Source organism: Myxocyprinus asiaticus, chromosome 48, assembly GCF_019703515.2.
Source record: "Myxocyprinus asiaticus isolate MX2 ecotype Aquarium Trade chromosome 48, UBuf_Myxa_2, whole genome shotgun sequence".
Lineage (NCBI taxonomy): Eukaryota > Metazoa > Chordata > Actinopteri > Cypriniformes > Catostomidae > Myxocyprinus > Myxocyprinus asiaticus.
The window spans coordinates 11,648,939-11,671,335 of record NC_059391.1 but is presented as its reverse complement, the minus strand read 5'-3'; the positions used below and the strand labels follow the sequence as shown (position 1 = coordinate 11,671,335).

General features: G+C 37.4%; 1 protein-coding gene across 1 annotated transcript; it reads left to right on the top strand.

The window, feature by feature from the left end:
- Positions 1-9,579: 9,579 nt before the first annotated feature.
- LOC127437423 (beta-1,3-galactosyl-O-glycosyl-glycoprotein beta-1,6-N-acetylglucosaminyltransferase 3-like) lies at positions 9,580-11,752 on the top strand. Its single transcript, XM_051692317.1, has one exon. It carries the CDS (start codon positions 9,673-9,675, stop codon positions 10,969-10,971), a length of 1,299 nt encoding a protein of 432 aa, XP_051548277.1. The 5' UTR covers positions 9,580-9,672; the 3' UTR covers positions 10,972-11,752.
- The last annotated feature ends 10,645 nt before the right edge of the window (positions 11,753-22,397 follow it).

The following is a 22,397-nucleotide window of genomic DNA, read 5'->3' as shown; positions in this document are numbered from 1 at the left end:
CGAACACCACTTCCCTGATACACATGTGGTTTTGTCTAATTTCTTTAGCCCCACCGGATTTTTTCGGTCTCTGGTCTAACATTGGGTATTCCGACCCGTTCTACAAAATGTGTCTATATGGGGTGCGTCTGTGCTTTCCCTCAACACTTCTAAAAGGCAAAAAGAATGGACTTACCACAGCAGTTGGAGACAGAGAAGTAGAAGCTCAAACCTCTTGTCCTGTGTGGAATGGAACTGAATATCATGCTGAAAAGACATCACTCGCTCGCTGGAGATCACGGAGGATGGTCACCACTTTGTAAGGTCCGCCCACTGGTCCAAGGACGGCAGCCAGTGGCGTGGTAGAAGGGTATCTGCGTGTTACTGTTTTTCCTTTTACGCAACACTACAAGGTTAAATTAAATACATTTCCTAATATATGTATTACTTCTTTATTTCATCTGACTCCAATAATGAAAAAAGGTTTAAATGAGTTTGTTAGTTATTAAATTTAGGTGAATGTTTGATTATTCTATTTAACACTTTACTTTACATTGTACACTCGTTCATCCAGATTCCTACAACACTTTGAGTCTCGCACCGACCGGGTATACGATCTCATAATCACAAATTCGTCAGTCTTGGTCATTAGACAGAGGCGAGTGACTAATATCCTAGACGGCCGTACTCCACTTTGCTCATTCTAGAATATATTATCTAGTCCCCATAGATCTGAACACACTTAATTAAGGTAAGACTATATCTAACCAGAGGTCATGACCATTACCATAGAACTAAGCTGACCAACTTGACTTCTTCTAATGGTAACTTTGTATAATCATGCTATGGTTTCCCACATACACTTAGTTAAAATAATATTACAATAATCAGAGGTTGAGGCTCACCCCTATTTAGATTGGTCTGACAACACTTTGTTGTTCTAAATGGAAAAACCCATTATTAGCCTCTACAGTATAAGTATACATGACTTATGCCAATGTGTTAGTTGGAGCTCTAAAACATCAGTCGTGTGCCCCTCTGCTCCTCCGAAGCTGTATTTTAGTCCATTACTAACCTGAGCATAGATTTGTGGTGTTGTGGACTTAATGTAATCTACTAGAGTTAATAAAACAAGGTCAATTAGAATAATTTTAAACATAATTTATTAACCAGGTAACAAAACAATAATTCAAAATCCAATTCAAAGAATAAAATCATTAGCCAATCACATACAATATCAACAATTCAGAGATCAAGGAATTTAAGAATGTTTACCTGGCAATGAAAACTACACACAGTGATCGTGCGGGAGATCTGTCTACAGATTCCCCAAGGTTCTTGCCAACTTTCCTTAAATACCCAGACAGAATAAACATTGTGTACCAAATGGTATTATCCTTTGAACAATGAAAATTTGGGGGTGAATGTGTTCTTGACTTCCTGGGGTTTTACCTTGTTAACATACAGGAGATAATTTAAATTGTAGGTCAATTAGGGGGATAGACCTTCAGAATTATGCAGTATTTGGCAAAGACCTTATAACTTATACCATTAGTTTTATAAACATGGGAAAGAGACCACTATACCAGTCTCACAGAGACCTCTTAAATGATATCAAACACATACAGTTGCATTCTTTGTTTTCATGGTATTTGTTATATTTTACATATAAATCTTGTGTCTTTGTGTTTGGTCCAGAGCTGTTGAAGGGGAGAAGGGGGAGAGAGAAGGGGGGCAGCAAGGTGATTTGCAATTTATCACACTGTGGTGATATTCAGGTGAAGATTTCAGCTTTGTAAAACAATGCAAAGGTGATTTGCAATTTATCACACGTGGTGATATTCAGGTGTAGATTTCAGCTTTCGTGAGAGAGTTCTATGATGTTGATTCTCGCAGAGTTCTTTAACTTTTACCGGAAATGGCGCCTTTTGGGTGTAGACACCCTGGTGCCAGCCTTACAGGCCAAAAGCATAAAAATTTTTTTTTTTTTTTTAAATAAATCTGCCCCAAAACCTTGAGCTCCACTAAACCCAAATGAATTAACTGCACCCAGAAGGCTTGACTCTCAGTGATGAACAAATGTTCACAATCTGATATCACTGTGACCATAACCTGAGAAGAAAAAAGTCATAATTTATAGAATGGGAAATGGATTTGGCTTTTGAGAACCACCTCAGACAAAGGGGTCCTAGGACGTCACTACCATAGAAATACTGTAACTTTAAAAAAAAAATAAAAAACATAATTCAAATATAGATACAATTTTGTATTATTTTAACCCTTATGCATCCAAAAATGCTTTGTAAGACATTGTTTAAGAAATTATGCAATTCATTGAAAATCATCAACTGTGCCAAATACTGCCACTATTCTATCACCAATTTCTATCACTGCATCTCTGTCATAGACTAAGCTAATGCTTTCTTTAGCATACCTGTAGATAAAGACTCAATTTTGGTTTGCTTTCACATAAAAAATAAAAATAAATACATAAAAAATGGGCATGGACTTTTTAGCCACAGTGTTTACTGAAGAGCTGTAAAAAAAATAAAATAAAATGAAAAACTTGGAAGGGTTTATGCCAGAAAACTGAAGCATGGTTGTTCAGCATGTTGATAATATTTAAACATATTCAACCGTTCATTCAGTATGTTTACTGCTCTATTCTATTTCTAGAGAAGCATGTGAGGACACATTGGTATTGTTCCTCTACCTGGCTGAGAATGGTCACAAGGTCAGCAAACTACAGTTGAAAAGAAACTACTATTGGTGAAACAAGAAGTATGTTATTTTGGCCACACAATTATTCTGCAGGGCCTGTTACTAGGCTTAGATCGGGTTAAGGCTATTGTGGACATACCAAAACTATTCACCAAACAAGAAGTCATGACATTTTTGGGTACTGCTGGTTATTGCCACCCCTGGATCCAGGATTATGCTGAAATTACACAACCATTGATTGAATTGGCTCACGGTACCATAAAACAAATGACTGATCACATGCAGTGGACAGAAGAGGCGAAATTGGCATTTGTGTGCCTCAAAATGCTTTAACAACCACACATTTTTTTGGCTTACCAAATTATGATATACCTTTTGACCTTGAGTGTCCAAAGACTCAGTTTTCATGTCAGCTGTTCTTAGGACAAACAACAAACAACTGAGTTATATTCTTAACATTTGGACCCAGTCACTAGGTTTTGCATCTTGTCTTCGTTCAGAGGAAGCAACCACTTTGACTGTGCTTTCATGTTCTGACTTGGTGGCCATGCATCTTATTCGAGTGCATGTTCCCCATTCTGTGTATTCCTTACTTATTGCAGGCCTAGACTGACTGCACAGTTAACCGCTGTGCATGTGCTCCATTATCAGAATGTACTGCTTATATTTTCACATATCAGTTTATATAGTTATGTGACTCTGAACCCTTCTACCCCTTCTCACAGACTGAGAACCTGTATGACTGTATGACCAGGGTTGGGGAGTAACGGAATACATGTAACGGGATTACGTATTTAAAATACAAAATATAAGTAACTGTATTCCACTACAGTTACAATTCACCCTGTTTAAAAAGCATCCCAGTGTGATACCTCAAGAAGTTGGTTGAGAAAATGTCAAGAATACATTTCTGCAAAATCTAGGCAAAGGGTGACTACTTTGAAGATGCTAAAATATAACACAGTTTTGATTTATTTTGGATTTTGTTTAGTCACAACATAATTCCCATAGTTCCATTTATGTTATTCCATAGTTTTGATGACTTTACTATTATTCTAAAATGTGAAAAAAAAAAAAAAAAAAAAATAAATAAATAAATAAATTATAATAAAGAATGAGTGTTTCAAAAGCTTTGACTGGTAGTGTATATATACATATAAGTAACTGTATTCCACTACAGTTACTATTTAAATCATTGGTAATTAGAATACAGTTACATTCAAAAAGTATTTTGATTACTGAAGAGATTACTTTGCATTTTGTTGTCATTTGTTTCATTTAATATTTAGTCCTTTCAGATGGAAAACATTCATACATATAAATGATGTGATCCAAAGTGCATTTGAACAGCGGTGAAACACGTTCTTATGATGTGTTACATTCATACGAGCAGACAGAGAAGTACGTTTGAAGTAAGTTTGGAGCAGAAGAAATAGAAATAAACCTTGTGTAAATTGTCAGCTTTATGCTAAGCTAAAATGCTATTTCTAGCCATTTTACATGCATGTTACCAGGCATGATCATATTTGATTATCAGGAAAATTCACATTGCATCACAGTTTCTTTTTTTCTAGTAAGACCTTTGATATTAGGGCAAAAATCATATTCTTGATAATAATTTTTGTATTGTTTTCCTGTAAAAATATCTAAAAATCCTTAAAACAAGATCAGTTAGATTTATCTTGTTTTAGAAACAACACTGCATAAGATATTTCGGTTTTTCAGAGAATGTATTTTTAACATGTGTATTTTGTCTTACTGTACTGGCAGAGTTTTTATAGTCAAAACAAGTGAAAAAATCTACCAGTGCTGAAGAAGTAATCCAAAAAATTTAGAATACATTACTGACCTTGAGTAATCTAACGGAATATGTTACAAATTACATTTTACAGCATGTAATCTGTAATCTGTAGTGGAATACATTCCAAAAGTATGTGTATGACTGTGTGACGGTGTGATGACCGTAATGAGGCTACTGACATTAGAAGTGACTTGTTGGACGTACTCTTACACAACACTGACTGTGTCTTCTTTAAGGCTGCCTGGTGGATCCCTTAGTGTAGTGTACACTGTGTACACAGACTATTCCACTGTGGAATCACTGTAGTATCACTTACCATCTAACAGATCTGCCCACACAGCTGAGACATTTGCACTTTAGGAGCATTAGAGATGGCAAATGTTGTTACTGTGACTATGCATATTGGTTTCTGCTCTGTTTTAGTCATGATAATGTTACACTAATGACTTTTCTTAGTGATATCCCTCAATTACAGACTGGAGCTGATGAAACAGGATTGGATCAATCTAAACCCAGATTCTTCCACAGGTGTCTCGATTACTTCATTTTTCTCTTCTTACTAGCAAAGTTTATTCATGGCTCTGACCATGTGGCTAAAGGAGGGATGGTGAATATTGTAAATCAATTTAGGTTTGTTCTAGGATTTACTTCATATGCTGAGAAAAGTATGTTTTGTAAGCATGCTCCATGTTCTGTCTGTTCTTGGCGTGAGTGCATTGCCCTTATGTCATCTTGGTGGCATGCACTCAAGTCAATCGTTTATGTCCGTCTCTCATGACCACAGACGCACTTCATGTTGCGCTCCCGGGTCACGAGCTGTCTTCGTGTTGTGCTGAAGTTCAGTCACTTTGGTCTGAGGTGTCGCACAGGTGTCCTGTCTCGTTTTGTCGCCTGTTGCGGGCATCGCGTGGTGTTCGCCTCGCGATGTATGATCAGGCTTTGTCTAGTGTGAGAATGCATGCTGTTGCTTTGTAAGCGTTGCCGTGCATTCTCTCGTCTTATCTGTCAGTTGGCATGAGCGTATATTGCCTGTTGTCTTGGCGATATGCGATCGTGCCATTCGGGTGTCTATGTCTTGTGAGAGCACGTGGCTTTGTTTTGTTTCTGTATTGCCACGTGTCTCTCAGTCTTGTGTCAAACCCCACCTCCTTGTTTGCCCATTATTTGTTCATTTGTTACACCTGCCCTGCCCAATTAACCTGTTTGATTTCCTTCCCAATTTTAGTCTCCTCGTGTGTGCTGTCCAGGGCCAGTCCATCTTGTTTCATGTCCATGTCGGTGTTGTCATGTCCCTTTTCCTAGTCTATTCTGATTGGTCCTGTACCCAGCTCATCCTCCCCAGCCTAGCCTCAGTGGGCTCCAAGCCTGGATTGTGTTTTTCCCTTACAGGGTAGTTTTTGTTTGGTTTTGTTTATTTTTGTATAAATACATTTTGTTTTTTCACTTTGCATTTGAGTCCTGACTCTCTGCAACTCTTGTGACAGAAACAGGTTGGACAGGTCCATGTTTTCTAGGACACTTGGTACCACCAGTAAGATTAGTAAAACCGGAACACATGAGAAATATGATGTCTCAACGCAATGCAAACCAAGACATTTGAGTACAGTCACTAAATGGATAGACAGATTCATTCCAAGATTTGGGATCTATGATTTGCAAAAATGCAAACACTGCAAAATTAATTTGAGAAAGTAACCAAACTGTTAGAATGACAAATAAATTACAGGAGTTAAATGCAACAAAAAAAGATGACCATGCAGAATAGAATGGTGTTGGACATCTTGCTTGCAGCACAGGGCAGTGTGTGCCAAGTGAAGAGAGAAGGAATATTGTACATTCATACCAGACGCTAACACATGTTGAGTTGAGGATTTGGCTAGAGTTAATCATACTGAAGTTAATAAGATACAACAAGGACAATGGATAGCTTGGTGGACCATGGGATACTTGGTTAAGTGGGATTTTTAGTTCAGTAGATGGAGGTTTTAATACATCTTGTCTATACTGGGTACAATTGCTTTCCTTTTTGTGTTGATGTTTGTTCTGTTCAAGCTAAATGTGTTGTCGTGAATTTATTTCTTGTTTATTTCTTATGTCTTATTCTTATTTTTCTTTATTGCTTGATTAATCATATGTTTTGAATTATTTTGCTAATCATGTGCTTATACTCATATAAACTCAGCAAAAAAGAAATGTCCCTTTTTCAGGACACTGTATTTTAAAGATAATTTTGTTAAAATCCAAATAACTTTACAGATCTTTATTGTAAAAGGTTTAAACAATATTTTCCATGCTTGTTCAATGAACCATAAACAGTTAATGAACATGCACCTGTGGAACGGTCGTTAAGACACTAACAGCTTACAGATGGTAGGCAACTATGGTCACAGTTAGAAAAACTTAGGACACTAAAGAGACCTTTCTACTGACTCTGAAAAACACCAAAAGAAAGGTGCCCAGGGTCCCTGCTCATCTGTGTGAACGTGCCTTAGGCATGCTGCATGTAGGCATGATGTGATGTGGCCAGGGCAATAAATTGCAATGTCTGTACTGTGAGACGCCTAAGACAGCGCTACAGGGAGACAGGAAGGACAGCTGATCATCCTCGCAGTGGCAGACCATGTGTAACAACACCTGCACAGGATCGGTACATCCGAATATCACACCTGCAGGAGAGGTACAGGATGGCAACAACAACTGCCCGAGTTACACCAGGAATGCACAATACCTCCATCAGTGCTCAGACTGTCCGCAATAGGCTGAGAGAGGCTTGTAGGCCTGTTGAAGACAGGTCCTTACCAGACATCACCGGCAACAACGTCGCCTATGGGCACAAACCCACCTTCGCTGGACCAGACAGGACTGGCAAAAAGTACTCTTCACTGACGAGTCGCGGTTTTGTCTCACCAGGGGTGATGGTCAGATTCGCGTTTATCGTCGAAGGAATAAGTGTTACACCGAGGCCTGTACTCTGGAGCAGGATCGATTTGGAGGTGGAGGGTCTGTCATGGTCTGGGGCGATGTGTCACAGCATCATCGGACTGAGCTTGTTGTCATTGCAGGCAATCTCAACGTTGTGTGTTACAGGGAAAACATCCTCCTCCCTCATGTGGTACCCTTCCTGTAGGCTCATCCTGACATGACAATGCCACCAGCCATAATGCTCGTTCTGTGCGTGATTTCCTGCAAGACAGGAATGTCAGTGTTCTGCCATGGCCAGCGAAGAGCCCGGATCTCAATCCCACTGAGCATGTCTGGGACCTGTTGGATCAGAGGGTGAGGGCTAGGGCCATTCCCCCTAGAAATGTCCGGGAACTTGCAAGTGCCTTGGTGGAAGTGTGGGGTAACATATCAAAGCAAGAACTGGCAAATCTGGTGCAGTCCATGAGGAAGAAATGCACTGCAGTACTTAATGCAGCTGGTCGCCACACCAGATACTGACTGTTACTTTTGATTTTGACCCCCCCTTTTGTTCAGGGACACATTATTCCATTTCTGTTAGTCACATGTCTGTGAAACTTGTTCAGTTTATGTCTTAGTTGTTGAATCTTTTTGTGTTCATACAGATATTAATATATGTTAAGTTTGCTGAAAATAAAAGCAGTTGCAAGTGAGAGAACGTTTCTTTTTCTTTCTTTGTTTATAACCATTGTTGTGAAATTAGTACTTTGATTATTATGAATTCTGAATGAGCAGATTTGAATAACCATATACTGTAACCAATTAATAAATTTTATTTATTTATTTATTTATTTGATTCTCTCCCCTTTTCTCCCCAATTTTGGAATGCCCAATTCCCAATGCGCTCTAAGTCCTCGTGGTAGCATAGTGACTCGCCTCAATCCGGGTGGCGGAGGACGAATCTCAGTTGCCTCCGCATCTGAGACTGTCAATCTGTGCATTTTATCACGTGGTTGTTGAGCACATTACCATGGAGACCTAGCACATGTGGAGGCTCACGCTATTCTCCGCGGCGTCAACGCACAACTCTCCACGTGCCTCACCGAGAGAAGAGAACCACATTATAGCGACCACGAGGAGGTTAACCCAGCATGACTGGAGTCACTCAGCACTCCCTGGATTCGAACTTGCGACTCCAGGTGTAATTTTTAAATTTTTAATGATTTCATTGATTGAGTTGATTTTCTCACATGTTTTAATTTTTATATACATTGATTATGTGTTGATTAATAATCAAAAGGAGAGAATGTAAGGGAAAAATTTATTATATTATTCTCATATTTAACCTTTACTTCAGTTTCACTCCAGTTTCTAGCTTCTTTTATCTGTGTTGTTGCATTACTGTGTCTTAGATGTAGGGCTTCTAAGATATACCACACTAATTGTGCCAGGCATAGCCATCTCCAGTTTTAATTGATAGTCTCAGTTTAGGCAAACACTTACAAGTGAGATGGCATAGGCCAGAGAATGAGTTAGCCACTGGGCCAACCTGACATAGTGACATCATGTGTTTATAAAGGAGAAAGTAACCAATCAGAGTTTTAATTGAATGTGGTAAGATTTTGTTTGTTTGAGATAATATAAATCTCATGTGTAGTGAGATGATTGTTGGAAGAATTCTTTTGAATGAGAGATTTTTTTCCCAGGCCGAATACACTTTCTTCTGATGGTGAAAGGAATCCAAAGACTTCATTGTGTTATTTCTCTTTATTTTAAAATTCTACAATGCAAAGAATGTAAACACATACTTTAAACTAAAGCCTTGTCTGACAGCCTACAAAAAATAGTAACATAAATGTAAGACTCAACATCCTTTAAAGCCAACCTTAGTTTCAAATGCCTGTTTAGGAAACTCAAAGGATTAATGAATTATTTTAAACCACCCTTACTGTTTCATTTTTACATTCTGTTTTAGAAAATATTTGCTATGCAAAAAGTCACACTTTTTTTAGTGAAAGCTCTTACTGACCTTACACAGATAACCATGCCTATCTGGTAGCTGATAACCACACTTCTGCTGTGTGATAATTATTATGCAATTTCACTGAGGTTAGCCCTTCCCCTCTGTGTTTTATTTGCCTTCGTTCAATTATTGCCTCACTTCTGTGGTATATGAACCTGGGGCTGTGTCATAGCTCAGTGACACTGTTGAGTTCTCCTCTCCTGTGAGGTTTGGTCTTGAAGTTATAATAATCTTAACAGACTGAAACATGGGATTTCACAAGAAGATTTTGAGAATAGCCTCCATCCTTTTTGTGAGTATCACAGTCTCTCTCTTCTTACTAAACTCTCCCAGGAAGAATTGCCCTCAAAAGACAGAACTGGACTTGAATCACTTACTAAAGCAGGATGTTGGAGAACTACAGGCTTGCTCTGCAATCATCCAAGGAGACATGGACGGAGTGGACAATGAAATCTTTGGGAAGCTCCTGACCTCAAAAAGAAGAAAATTTTTGCTATCAGAGTCATTCTATCTTAATTCAACCAAGGACTGTCAATACTACATCAAAGACAGAGGGTTTCTGACAGTTCCTCTCAGCAAGGAGGAGAAAGATTTCTCCATTGCATATTCCATGGTGATCCATGAGAAGATTGAGATGTTTGAAAGGCTGCTGAGAGCCATTTACACTCCTCAGAATGTGTACTGCATTCACGTGGACCAGAAGTCTCCTGAGATCTTTAAAGAAGCAGTTAGAGCCATTGTATCTTGCCTGCCTAACGTGTTTGTGGCCAGCAAACTGGAGAGTGTGATCTATGCCTCCTGGTCTCGAGTTCAAGCAGACATCAACTGCATGCAGGATCTGCTCAAGTCACCCGTCCAGTGGAGATACCTTCTCAACACCTGTGGGACTGATTTTCCCATTAAAACCAATGGAGAAATGGTGCAGTCTTTAAAACATCTGAATGGAAAGAACAGTATGGAGTCTGAGGTCACAAATGAATACAAAAAATTGCGCTGGCAGTATCATCACAATGTTACAAACTCTGTGATTCAAACCAATGTAAAAAAGTCACCGCCACCAATAAAGTCCCCCATGTTCTCGGGAAACGCTTACTTTGTGGTTTCTAGAGAGTTTGTGGATCACCTCTTCCAAAGCAAAGAGATTCAGGATTTCATGGAGTGGGAGAAAGACACATACAGTCCAGATGAGCATATGTGGGCTACGTTACAGAGGATGCCCTTAGTGCCAGGATCCAACCCTCCCAACATCAAGTATGAGCAATCGGACATGAACGCAATTGCTCGTCTGGTGAAGTGGATCTACCATGAAGGGGATCTAAAGAATGGGGCTCCCTACTCTCCATGCACTGGCGAACACAGACGGGCAGTATGTGTCTATGGAGCTGGGGACTTGAAATGGATTTTGAGGCAGCACCATCTCCTTGCAAACAAGTTTGACCCAGAAGTAGACGATGTAGCAATCAAATGCATAGAGGCTTTTTTGAGGTACAAAGCTATTTATGGTCGGTCATTATTAACTGTTCGAAAATCTGACATTATTTTATGATGGTGTTACATAATACTGTCTGTATATTTCTGTAAATATTGTGGGTATGAATCTTCTTTATTAAATATAATATAAATGTAAATGTGTGTGAATATAATGTTTATAATATACTTTTTATATGACTTATTATTGATAGGATGATGCAAATTATCAAATAAAGTTAACAAAGGAACATTTGTGTGGATTAAAAACAATAATAAACAATCTTTACATGTAAGAATTTAATATTGCATGCAAGAAACCAACAAAATTAAAGATGTCTAATGGCACAAAATGTTTACTTGCAAATTCTGTGATTAAACACTGTATCTCTTGAAAATGTTAAACGGTTAAAAAGGGCAGTTGGCCATGCAACATAATATCAGCATCAATCGTGTGTCAACATTAAGATGAAGTCTGGCTACACTTAGAAATAAAAGAAACTTTCATTTAAAATGTGCAGCCAATGCATTTCAGGCTAGTGTGATCTGTGACAAAATTAATTCTCTGAGGCAAGGAAATGAGTCACAGGAGCACAACACCATTTCCTGAGTATAAATCTTAACCTTCTGAGACCCGAGCATGACTGCTGTATGTATATAATAAAGACATAGACATTTCGCTTTTGGTGCGAAAAAAGATGCTTTTGCTTTTTAACTATAATCCAACACTTCACGAGAGGGTGGAGTCCAAGTGGTCTCTCGTGTGACATATTCGCGTTGCCATGGATATATCGTGGGGTGAGAAGCAGAGGGGCTTAAGTGACATTTCACCAACTTTACAGGAGGGCCACAACAAAAAATTACCATAGTTTGATCTGATTTCGTGTGCTGATTTCAGTCTTTTATAATAAAAATGTGTACACACATGGATGACAGTATACTTATTGAACACTATTTTAACATTTATTCAGAAAAAAAAAATCTACATTTGTTTAATAATAAATAAAAAAAGTCACATGCACCTTTTTGGCACCAATGTTTCATTCCATTTCGTATATAAAAACATGGCTGTATCTGATGACAATATGAACAAAGCATTACATTAATGAGTTTAAAAGAAATAACAAGCTATTGTGATAAAATAGAATATCACATAAAAAGTCCTTACATCAAATTAGATAATTGAATGTGATTAATTTTACTAAAATAGTAATCCCTGCCACTTAACAATTTGGCCAAATGGGCAATTGAAAAGCCTTTACAGATGCCTTTGTAATAATAAAAAAATGTAGTAATGGTAGTGGCAGGGGTTCTCACATTTGTATGGCATGAGATCTACTTATTCATAGTGCTATTACAGTAAGATCTACAATGAACAATTTAAATATAAACTGTAGTCAGTGTTGTCTTGATACAAACATTTCAGTAGTCGGAACCAATACCACTGAAATGTATTAATACTCAATGCAAAAACTAATACTAATTGTTTATTAGGTAAACATTGTTTCAAGTTCAAATAATTATTCAAGACAAGGGAACAATCAGTAATAAAATAAGAACAAAGAAACAAATCAAGAAAACAGTGCTTAAAATGTCTAACAGCATTATCAAGTATTCAAGTATACATTCTTATATTCTCCTGGATAACAGGTATTCACTGTATAATTGTAATATATTAATATTTTATTTTAAAGCTACTAAAGTTATCCATCCAAGAGCAATGAATGGTTTTCTTGTTTTCTTGTTACTGTTGTTAATAGTAATGACACAGACAGTGGCAGGTTTTTCAGGTTACATTTACACTACAAGTCCTAATGCACAGATAAAATATTTGATATTTGAATATTTTGAATATTTGAGTGTTTCTATCAATACCTCGCTAAGGCAGACATTTTGAAAAGTATTTGACTAACTCACAGGTGCGTATCCGCATTATGTGAGCACTCTCACAACACACACACACACACACACACACACACAAAAAGGAGCCATACATAGGATGGCAGGAGAAGAGTCATTTATTTTCAAGAGGAAAGCGATCCCTGATATTATTCACCCCGTGCTGGCCTCCCCCAAGATGCCGCCCCAGGCAGCTGCCCATGTTGCCCATGCCTAAATCTGCCACTGGATATTTTATCAATGTTTTGTCCATGATCCAAAAACACATTAAACTGCAGTACAGCCCATTGAAGAGACTAAGTTGATCCCCACAGCCTCATTGTCATTCCCATTAAAAATCAAAGATGGTGCTAGCGTGAATAAGGTCTATTGGAACTATTGCAGCTGACTCCACAGCACAGGGGCCCTCTCCTTGGACACACTCTTTGCATTACTCTTCTAAAATTCCTTTTTTCCACTTTGTAGTCATGACACAAAGATATATAAAACTGTTACAATTATTATTATTACACTATTTCACCTAACTGTTTCTATCAGTTATTTCATATGATATATCATATGGACCTGTTTTTCTTAATTATACCTTTTATTTTGATCAACTATTATGCATTATGATGCTTCTTTTCAGTCACTTGTTTCCCAGGAAGGCTCTCAATCTATGCTGATGTGCTGAGGTGTGACAGTATGAAATGTTCACGGTACGATAACCTTCACATAAAATACAGTGGTATCACGGTATTAAAGGGATAGTTCACCCAAAAATGAAAATTCTCTCATTTGCTCACCCTCATGAGTGCTCACCGGGTGTGTATGACTTTCTTTCTTCACCAGAACACATTTGAAGAAAATTAGAAAAATATCTTAGCTCAGTAGGTCCTTAAAATGCAAGTGAATGGAGATTTATCTTTTGAAACTCCAAAAATCACAGACAATCAGCATAAATGTCATCGATATGACTCCAGCAGTTAAATTAATGTCTTTGAAAGCGACACGTTCGCTTTTGGTGCGAAAAAAGATGCTTTTGCTTTGTAACTATAATCCAACACTTCATGAGAGGGTGGAGACCAAGTGGTCTCTCGTGTGACATATTCGCGTTGCCATGGATATATACTGTATGTAATCTCACATTCTCCACTCGGTTGAGACATCCAGGATGAGCACAGTAACACACCATTGTCAGTAAAGAAACAGATCAATACAGATCTAAACCAAAACAAACTAAGCTTCTGTACATCATTCCTCCTTTTCACTTGTAAACAGCGCTGCACTTCTGGCTGTGACGCGCTTGCGCCAGTTCTCACGTGTTTCAAATGCCAGTGCGATTACGTCACATGTGTAACGCTTCTGACCGGAAGCATGATTAGAGTTAAAAAAAAAAAAAAAAAGGACTTAAATATTTAGCTTTTTTGCACCAAAAGTGATCGTGTCACTTTAGACTTTAATTTAACCGTTGGAGTTGTATCGATGATGTTTATGCCTACTGTCTGTGATTTTTGGAGCTTCAAAAGAGAAATCTCCATTCACTTGCATTTAAAGGAACTACTGAGCTAAGATATTTTTCTATTTTTCTTCAAATGTGTTCTGGTGAAGAATGAAAGTCATACACATTTGGGATATCATGAGGGCGAGTAAATGATAATTAGAATTTTCATTTTATAGTTCAGGTGAACTAGCCCTTTGAGGTGCCTTGCTAAAATTATTAGAACAATACAGCAATGAGTCGTCTGACTGGATGATAGCCCAGGATGTGATTTTGGGGCATTTTTCTGGATTAATAAATAAATACATTTGGAATCTTTATAGTTTGTTGATGCCATCTCTAACTGATTTTTGAAATTCAGCCAACATTATTAATTATAATACATAGGCCTATATTGAAATATAATTTTTTTTCAGGTATTTCCCCATTAGGTGCATCTTGTTAATGAAGGTAAAAACAATGCCAAGTGAAATGGATAAAAAATTACGTTTAGTAATTAACGTTAAGTTTTTTTTTTTTTTTTTTTTTAACCCTCTGTCATCTTGTTCTCCTCTTTATGATAACATTAAACCCGCTATGCTCTTTGCATATTTTCACACAATATAGAGATTTACATTCGAGATAAATACATTATTTCTTTCATTTTCAGGATACGCTGTTTCTCGCACATTCACAAGTGTCTGACTGACTGGCAAGTTTAAACTTTAAACTGTTTAGATGCAGTAGACCATCCACTTCGCTGGTGTTCACGTTTCATGCCGTCGTTGCACTCGAGGGTGATCTTGTTGAGTTATGATGTTTATTAAATTTCCACCATACAAAGAGTGCAAAAAACATTTCCGATCCACGCACGCACACGCAGATACCGAGGGAGAAATCTTATATATATTGTGGCAGGGTGAGCAAGAGACAGACACAGTGGGTGTGGCGTCAAGCCTCGGAGAGGCATTTATTGGAAACAATAATAAATGTAAAAATGTCCAAAAGGGGGTAGTAAAGTGACCAAGGGGGAATAGTGTTCATAATAAAGGGGGAATCTGGCATCCACGCGGTGAACAGGGCTCCGTGAAAGGGGCGGGGTAGTGTTCATAGGAAAAGCCCAGGCACGGGCTGGGTCAGTCGGCCGCTCACGCTCCCCTCCCATCCACTCATCCGATCCCTCCCAGCACTCTGCCTGGGCGTGCGAGGATGCCAGTGTGTGCACAAATGGAGATTTGAAGCCGGCTCCCCGAGAAGAGGTACGCACTGAGTTTTAAAGACGGCGGTGATGAAGCATTATCCCCATCAGGTGTGCTTCATTCACCGCTGACCAAACGAGGCTTAATAATTATGCACCTCTTCTCGCTCTCCTGACCAACTCCCGTCGTGAGCCTAGCTGAAGGGCGGCCCTAAGAGGCGGGGCGACGATGACGAGCCAGAGGGGCGGATTATTCCGCCACAATATAAAAATTAAGAATGACCAAACTCTCATTAAACATCTGATTTATTTGGCTACACAAGGATGTAGGAAACCAAACATGCAGCCAGGCAGGAATACAGTTCCAGCAGGGAGAAAGCAGCGCAGTCAGATGATGCCCATTGACGTGAAACGATGCTCATTTACACAAAATGCGCTAATGCGGATAAAACAGTGCAAAACCAGAAAGGGGTAGCCATGCAGAAGTGACATTCACCCAGTGGAGAATGAAAGAAGAGAAACAAATTCTTCAGTAGACAAGAGGTTCTTGTTGAGGAATTACTGCAAGAAAAAATTCTCCTTGGGAAGCTTGATAATTATGTCACGTCAGAAAGAGGCGGGTAAATGGGAAAGGGTGGCGGAGGCTGTCTCCACTGTGCCCAACTCCATAAGGGATGTGGATAGGGGATGAATAAGAAAGTCTCCGCTTACTAATGTTATAATTATTATGTTTCTATGAACTTTAAAGATCGGGGTAGAGATCGCGCTATGCGTCTGTTTGAATTAGCATGATTGTTCACCACCAGGGGCGGACTGGCCATCGGAGCACCGGGAGTTTTCCTGGTGGGCCACTGGGTAATTTAGGCAAGCCCGTTGCTGCGCAAGTACTGGCCCGTCCTACAGGCGATAAAGGCAGCCGCCCTGGGCTTCAACATGGCCGCGAAGACTCCATTTTGAATATTCATTATGTAAATCTCTGTAAGATAAAGCCAATACAATGGCTTTTATTTTGATATTACTCAAAACCAACCCTGAATTGGCGTTCTTCTTATTGGACAGGTAAGCTTACATAACTGCAAAGCATGTGAAATATAGTGCCATAAGGATTGATCTGTGTAATTTTAGCTAACTTGATCTTGCCTGCTAACGCTGACGAATTGCAAGCTACCTATAAATAATTTCAGCGATCTTTATACTAATAGTCAGGTATGCTGATTCACAGTAACTGACATAAACAATGTTAATCTGTAATTATTCAGCAAGGTAATCTACAATAACACATGAAATGAATGCTAGACAATGTTCAAGATAATGCAAAAAGATACATTCATTAGTGTAACGTAACTTGGTTATATAGAAAATATTTACATTCTGTTATTATAAAATAATAGCGCATCGATATATCAAAATGACAGTTGTGATGGAATCACATCAATACTGAAACGTGTCAACATATTTATAATGTACAGTCTATTTTATAAACAGCTACTGTCATCATCCACCAAATTTAGCTAACAGCTATTGATAAAGCTGGCTAGCTAACTAACGCCGACATAGGCTATCGTATAAATGCAGTCAATGTATCATGCAAAGAAAAGTGATTACTTCAAACTACAGTCTCGCATAGCCAGACCTATATCCACACTTTGTTTTAGCCCTGTTCCAGCACTGGAGAGTCAAATATAATATACAGTCTCAAAGTTTGTAGTAAAACAATCGTAACTGTGTAATTTTAAGTATGCCACCTCATCTCTCAGCATGATGTCGGTGAATCACGATCAGTCTCTTTGTACGTTACGTCATTGTTTTGGTCGATGCTTGCTCGCTCGCATCTCTATAAAGTGTGTGCATGAGCACGAGCAACAGGTAGCTGGCTGCAGTTCATTTAATGGCCACAGATGTCATTAATAGCAAGGGTTTCTGAATCTTACATATTGCACTTTTAAGTATAAGTTGAGCTCTGAATAATCACAAAATGACAAATACCTGCAAGTTACAACAAATACAATAACAGCATCATATATAAAATCTGCAAACATTAAAGCTATGAGCAGTACATAGTCATTTGCATAATTTATTCACACCACAGGGAGCTGAAGTGCGGCTTGCTGAATAATGCTCATGCCTGATAAAAATGCAGAAAATAAGTCATGAAAAATATTACTTTGTGTCTATTTGAGTCTTTGAGGCTTATTTTGTTTAAAGGATAGCAGAAACAGGCTTTTCACTTTTTCTCAAGATTAATCTGGGGAAGGAATTATAACGCTGCAAATATAAAGTCACATAGAGTGAAAATATGAGCAATTAATCTGCAAAATATCTGCAAAGTTCTACACTTTAAGAGGTATGTTTATTTAGTTTTACATGCATTTATGTTTGTTTATGTATGTACATATACTGGCCAACTTTGTTTTCATTTTTATTTTTTTTTATTTATTTATTTTTTTTTAATAAACATGTACACATAGTTATATCAGTAATTGACATTTTAGAAAAAAGTTGAAAGGTGATTAAGACTTGTCACAGCACCTAAAATACATAACTTTCCCTTGTACTTTCATATACATTTTAACCTAACATCTGCATGTTGGGAAAAAAGTTTTCAGACATGTTATTTGTCTGAGCTATAAAGTGCTTATTTTAGGGCTTTCTCTAAAAAATCCACTCATCACATTTACAGCGGTTTTATATGTTTTAAAGTTGACAATTTTTGCACTGGTGGGGCCCGTTGTCATGACTAGCAGTCAATAGAAATGTATTTTCTTTTTTTTTTCCAACACTAAAATTTTAAATTGAGCCGGAAAATGAAATCAATGAGCCGATGTGTTATGGTGTGGTGTGTTGCGGGCCGGGTTTGGTGGGCCACTCTGGGCCAGAAAATCCAGGGCCAATTTTTAGTCCCAGTCCACCCCTGACACCACATTAAAAAGCTTCAAAACAACATTTATTGTTTGAATTTGGTGATAACATTTACATGGTTTACAAGCTGAAAAAAAAAAAAAAAAAAAAACGTAACATTCAAAAACGTGTTTTGATCTAAAATCACATTTCTATGTAAACAGAAAAGATTTGTTGCATCAAAGTATTTCTGAAACGGGACAGGGGATTTCCCAGCATGCTTTGCATGAAACTGGATTAATTTTGTGTTATTTAATGTATTTCTACACAAAATGAAAGAAATAGGAGACTTGTAAGTAATTCATGATCTTGAAAAAAGACTGGGTGTAATTTGGTGTCATCAAAAATATTTGCTGATAATTTTAAATATTTTACAATATTTTGTGTGAATTCACCTAAAAAAAAATCAGGTTGTGAAATTCAAGTTTTTATTATTCAAGCGGTAGATTTCAGGTCGTGAAATTCAGGTCTCAATATTCAGGTTGTTGAATACGGGTTGAAAAATTCAGGTGATAAAATCTGAGGATGACATCCGGGAATGCAAGGAAGTTATTATATATATATTTCCCTCTGCCTTCAGAGAACAACAGAGTGTGTTTAATCATTAGCCTACATCCAAGGTAATAATAATATGAATCAGGTAGATATCTACCTCTTGTTGTTACTGCAAATAAGTGAAATAATACAGACCTATGGCTGACTGAAACAACAGCCGCCTTTACCCATTTTGTAAATGTGTTACATGTCTTGGCTGTATGATAACATTTATTATAATTATATTTCACTTTCTCTTGCACATTTGTACTAGTGTTGAATGAAAATATAGTGAACTTTGAATGTACAACACACATTCTGTTCCTAATTGTTTACATCAATCTGGATTGCCTGAGTTAGAATGCCATCTCACTTTTTAATATTACTATCAAAATTCTGGATAGTTTAACCTCATATGTAGATTTGTAGACTGCTGATGATTTGTCAGTGTCTTATTTATTTTGTTTATTTTCAGGCAGACCACATTACCTTCATGATAATACAAATCTGGGCTCCATCTATATACTTTAGAGAAGTGTTTTGTAATATGTGCATTTGCATTGTACCCCTTACTAAAATTAGACAGCAGTATTCCGTTATAGTTTCTTTTGTTTTGCATGTAATGCATGCGTGAAAGATCAAAACTGATCATTGCATATGTCATTTAACCTTAAATGTCAGTCTTTTTCTTCCTCACATTTTCTTTAAGTATTAACACACACACACACACACACACACACACACACACACACACACATACACACACACACACACACACACACACACACAAACACACACACACACACACACACACGTTGGTGCAGCTATCATTATGAGGACTCTCCATAGACATAATTAATTTTATACTGTACGACCTATAGATTCTATCCCCTAACCCTACCCCTAAACCTAACCCTCACAAAAAATGTTCTGCATTTGTACATTTTCAATAAAACATTGTTTAGTATGTTTAAGCAATTTTAATTATGGGGACACTAGAAATGTCCTCAAACCACATTTATAGCATAATTACCCTTGTAATTACCAGTTTGTAACCTAAAAAAAAATCCTCGTAAACCACTTAAACCTGCAACCCCCCCCCCCCTGCACACAACATATTAATAATAATACAGAGGCCTATAAAGTATTATTTGTCATTTCCTCTAGCTATTATTATTCAGGTAGTATTATATTTATTTCCTATACACACAATTCTTGCATATACCAAAAAGTAAAATAATTAACGGTAATGCATGAGCATATTGACCTGTTACAAGTGACAGTGTGCTGCGCGGGATGTGAGATGCGTTTCTATTTATAAATCTTGAAAAAGTGATACTGCTGTTTACTTACCAGAGCCAACATTTTATTTTCCTTTCATTCAAGTTTTATCTTTCAGGTGACAAGGCTTTATTTCACCCAAATCAATCAGCGATGAAGATGGAGAACAGAGATATAACATTTGTAGGTCTCTCCTTTATTTAGACATTCCAGTTATCTGTGTATCAAATACAGTATACAGTATATGTTCATATGTTCATTCATATATATAAGTTCATAACACCCAGACTATGGTATGTCATGATTGTAACACATTATAATAATAATAATTAAAAAAAAGCACTATAATGTCAATTTACAGTATATTTTTTGTGTGTATATACTAATATTGGTCAATAAACAACAAATAAGATTATGAAGCACAGACTTTATTCACACCGCCAGACTACAATGTAAACATTAGTCATAAACACTGCCTCGGTTGCTTTCGCTTTCCATGTGTTCTTCGTGAGTTAAAAGCAGCTCTTACATTCATACAGACGTGATCTTCACAGACGTTTTGTAATTAATCAGACCATAAAACAACACAAAAACATTTGAAACTTCTGAATAAGAGATGTTTCCTGTGATGTACCGCTAAGATTGGCCAGTGTTATGAATCAACTGGGGATCGTGTTATCTGGGCATTAATAGCAAATATTTTTGATGACATCAAATTACACCCAGTCTTTTTTCAAGATTTTTCAAGGCTTATTCAAATTCAAGTTCTGGTGCTGTACTGAAGGATCATCAGTATACAGACTGAATGAGGATCAGTAAACCTTCAGCTGCACCATCTTTATCATTCTGTACAAAAAGATATCTATAGTGTGCCAATGTGTATTGTTGTTAGCTGGCAGCAAGCTGTGGACAGATCTAATTTAAGGGAGATTAACTTAATTATTTTGGGTTTATGCAACACCAAACTTTTAAGTAGAGCTTACATTTTAATTTTATATTAAGGAAACTCATTTTCATTATGTGGAACCAATGTCCATAATTTAATTACGTAAAACCAACACAAATTTTTTTTTCAGTGTACAGTAATATCAGAATCAGAATGAGCTTTATTGCCAAGTATGCTTACACATGTAAGGAATTTGTCTTGGTGACAGAAGCTTCCAGTGCACAAACAATACAATACAGCAACAAGACAGAGGTAATAATAAAAAAATTGAAAAAAATAAAAAGTGAATAGAAAATAGAGTATTTATAGAAATACACAGTAGGACAATATAATATATATATATACGTATGTACAATATACAAATACAAATTTAAATACAAACCTGTTATATATAGAAGCAAGGGAATGTAATGGCAGAAGAGGTATGGTATGTTGGATAAATATAAATAAACTAAGCTGTGTATTGCACATTAATTATTGCTCAATGGGGCAGTTTTAACTGTTCGTGAGATGGATAGCTGTTCCTGTGCCTGACAGTTCTGGTGCTCAGAGCTCTGAAGCAACAGCAGGGCCTGTGGCAGGTTGAACTTCCTCAACTGGCGAAGGAAGTACAACCTCTGCTGGGCCTCTTTCACAGTGGAGTCAATGTGGGTGTCCCACTTCAGGTCCTGTGAGATGGTAGTGCCCAGGAACCTGAATGACTCCACTGCTGCCACAGTGCTGTTTAGAATGGTGAGGGGGGTCAATGTTGAGGTGTTCACTGTTTGTGGATCTTTGGTCAGCAGATGTTTTAAGTATAACAACAAGACAATAAACCAAACCAATAAACACGTGACCTTGAGGGTCACATGACAACACAATCACATGACAAACAAGGAACAAGGAAGTGATCTACTTTTAAAAATAAAAGACGATATCAAGACATGAATAAAAACAAGAACATAACACAAAAATGTGAAAATGTATAATAGAAAGTGTCAGTTTAATGTGTCAAGAGGATGAAATGAGGGAGCAGAGATGAGAGAAAGAGAAGAGAAGAGTGATGAAGAAAAAGATTAGCACTGTGAAGCACTGTGTAAATCACTTACATCCATTTTAATGGTCCTAATTTTGAATCTGGACGTGTTATGGTAATGGGAACCAGAAAATTATTTTAAAATCTAAAATAAATCCTTTGTAATCTAAATGTGCACAGTTAAGCACAAGTATATTTATTGTGTTCAAGTTTAGATATTTAAACACCCCCCCCCCCCCCCCCACACACACACACACACACACACACTGTATATA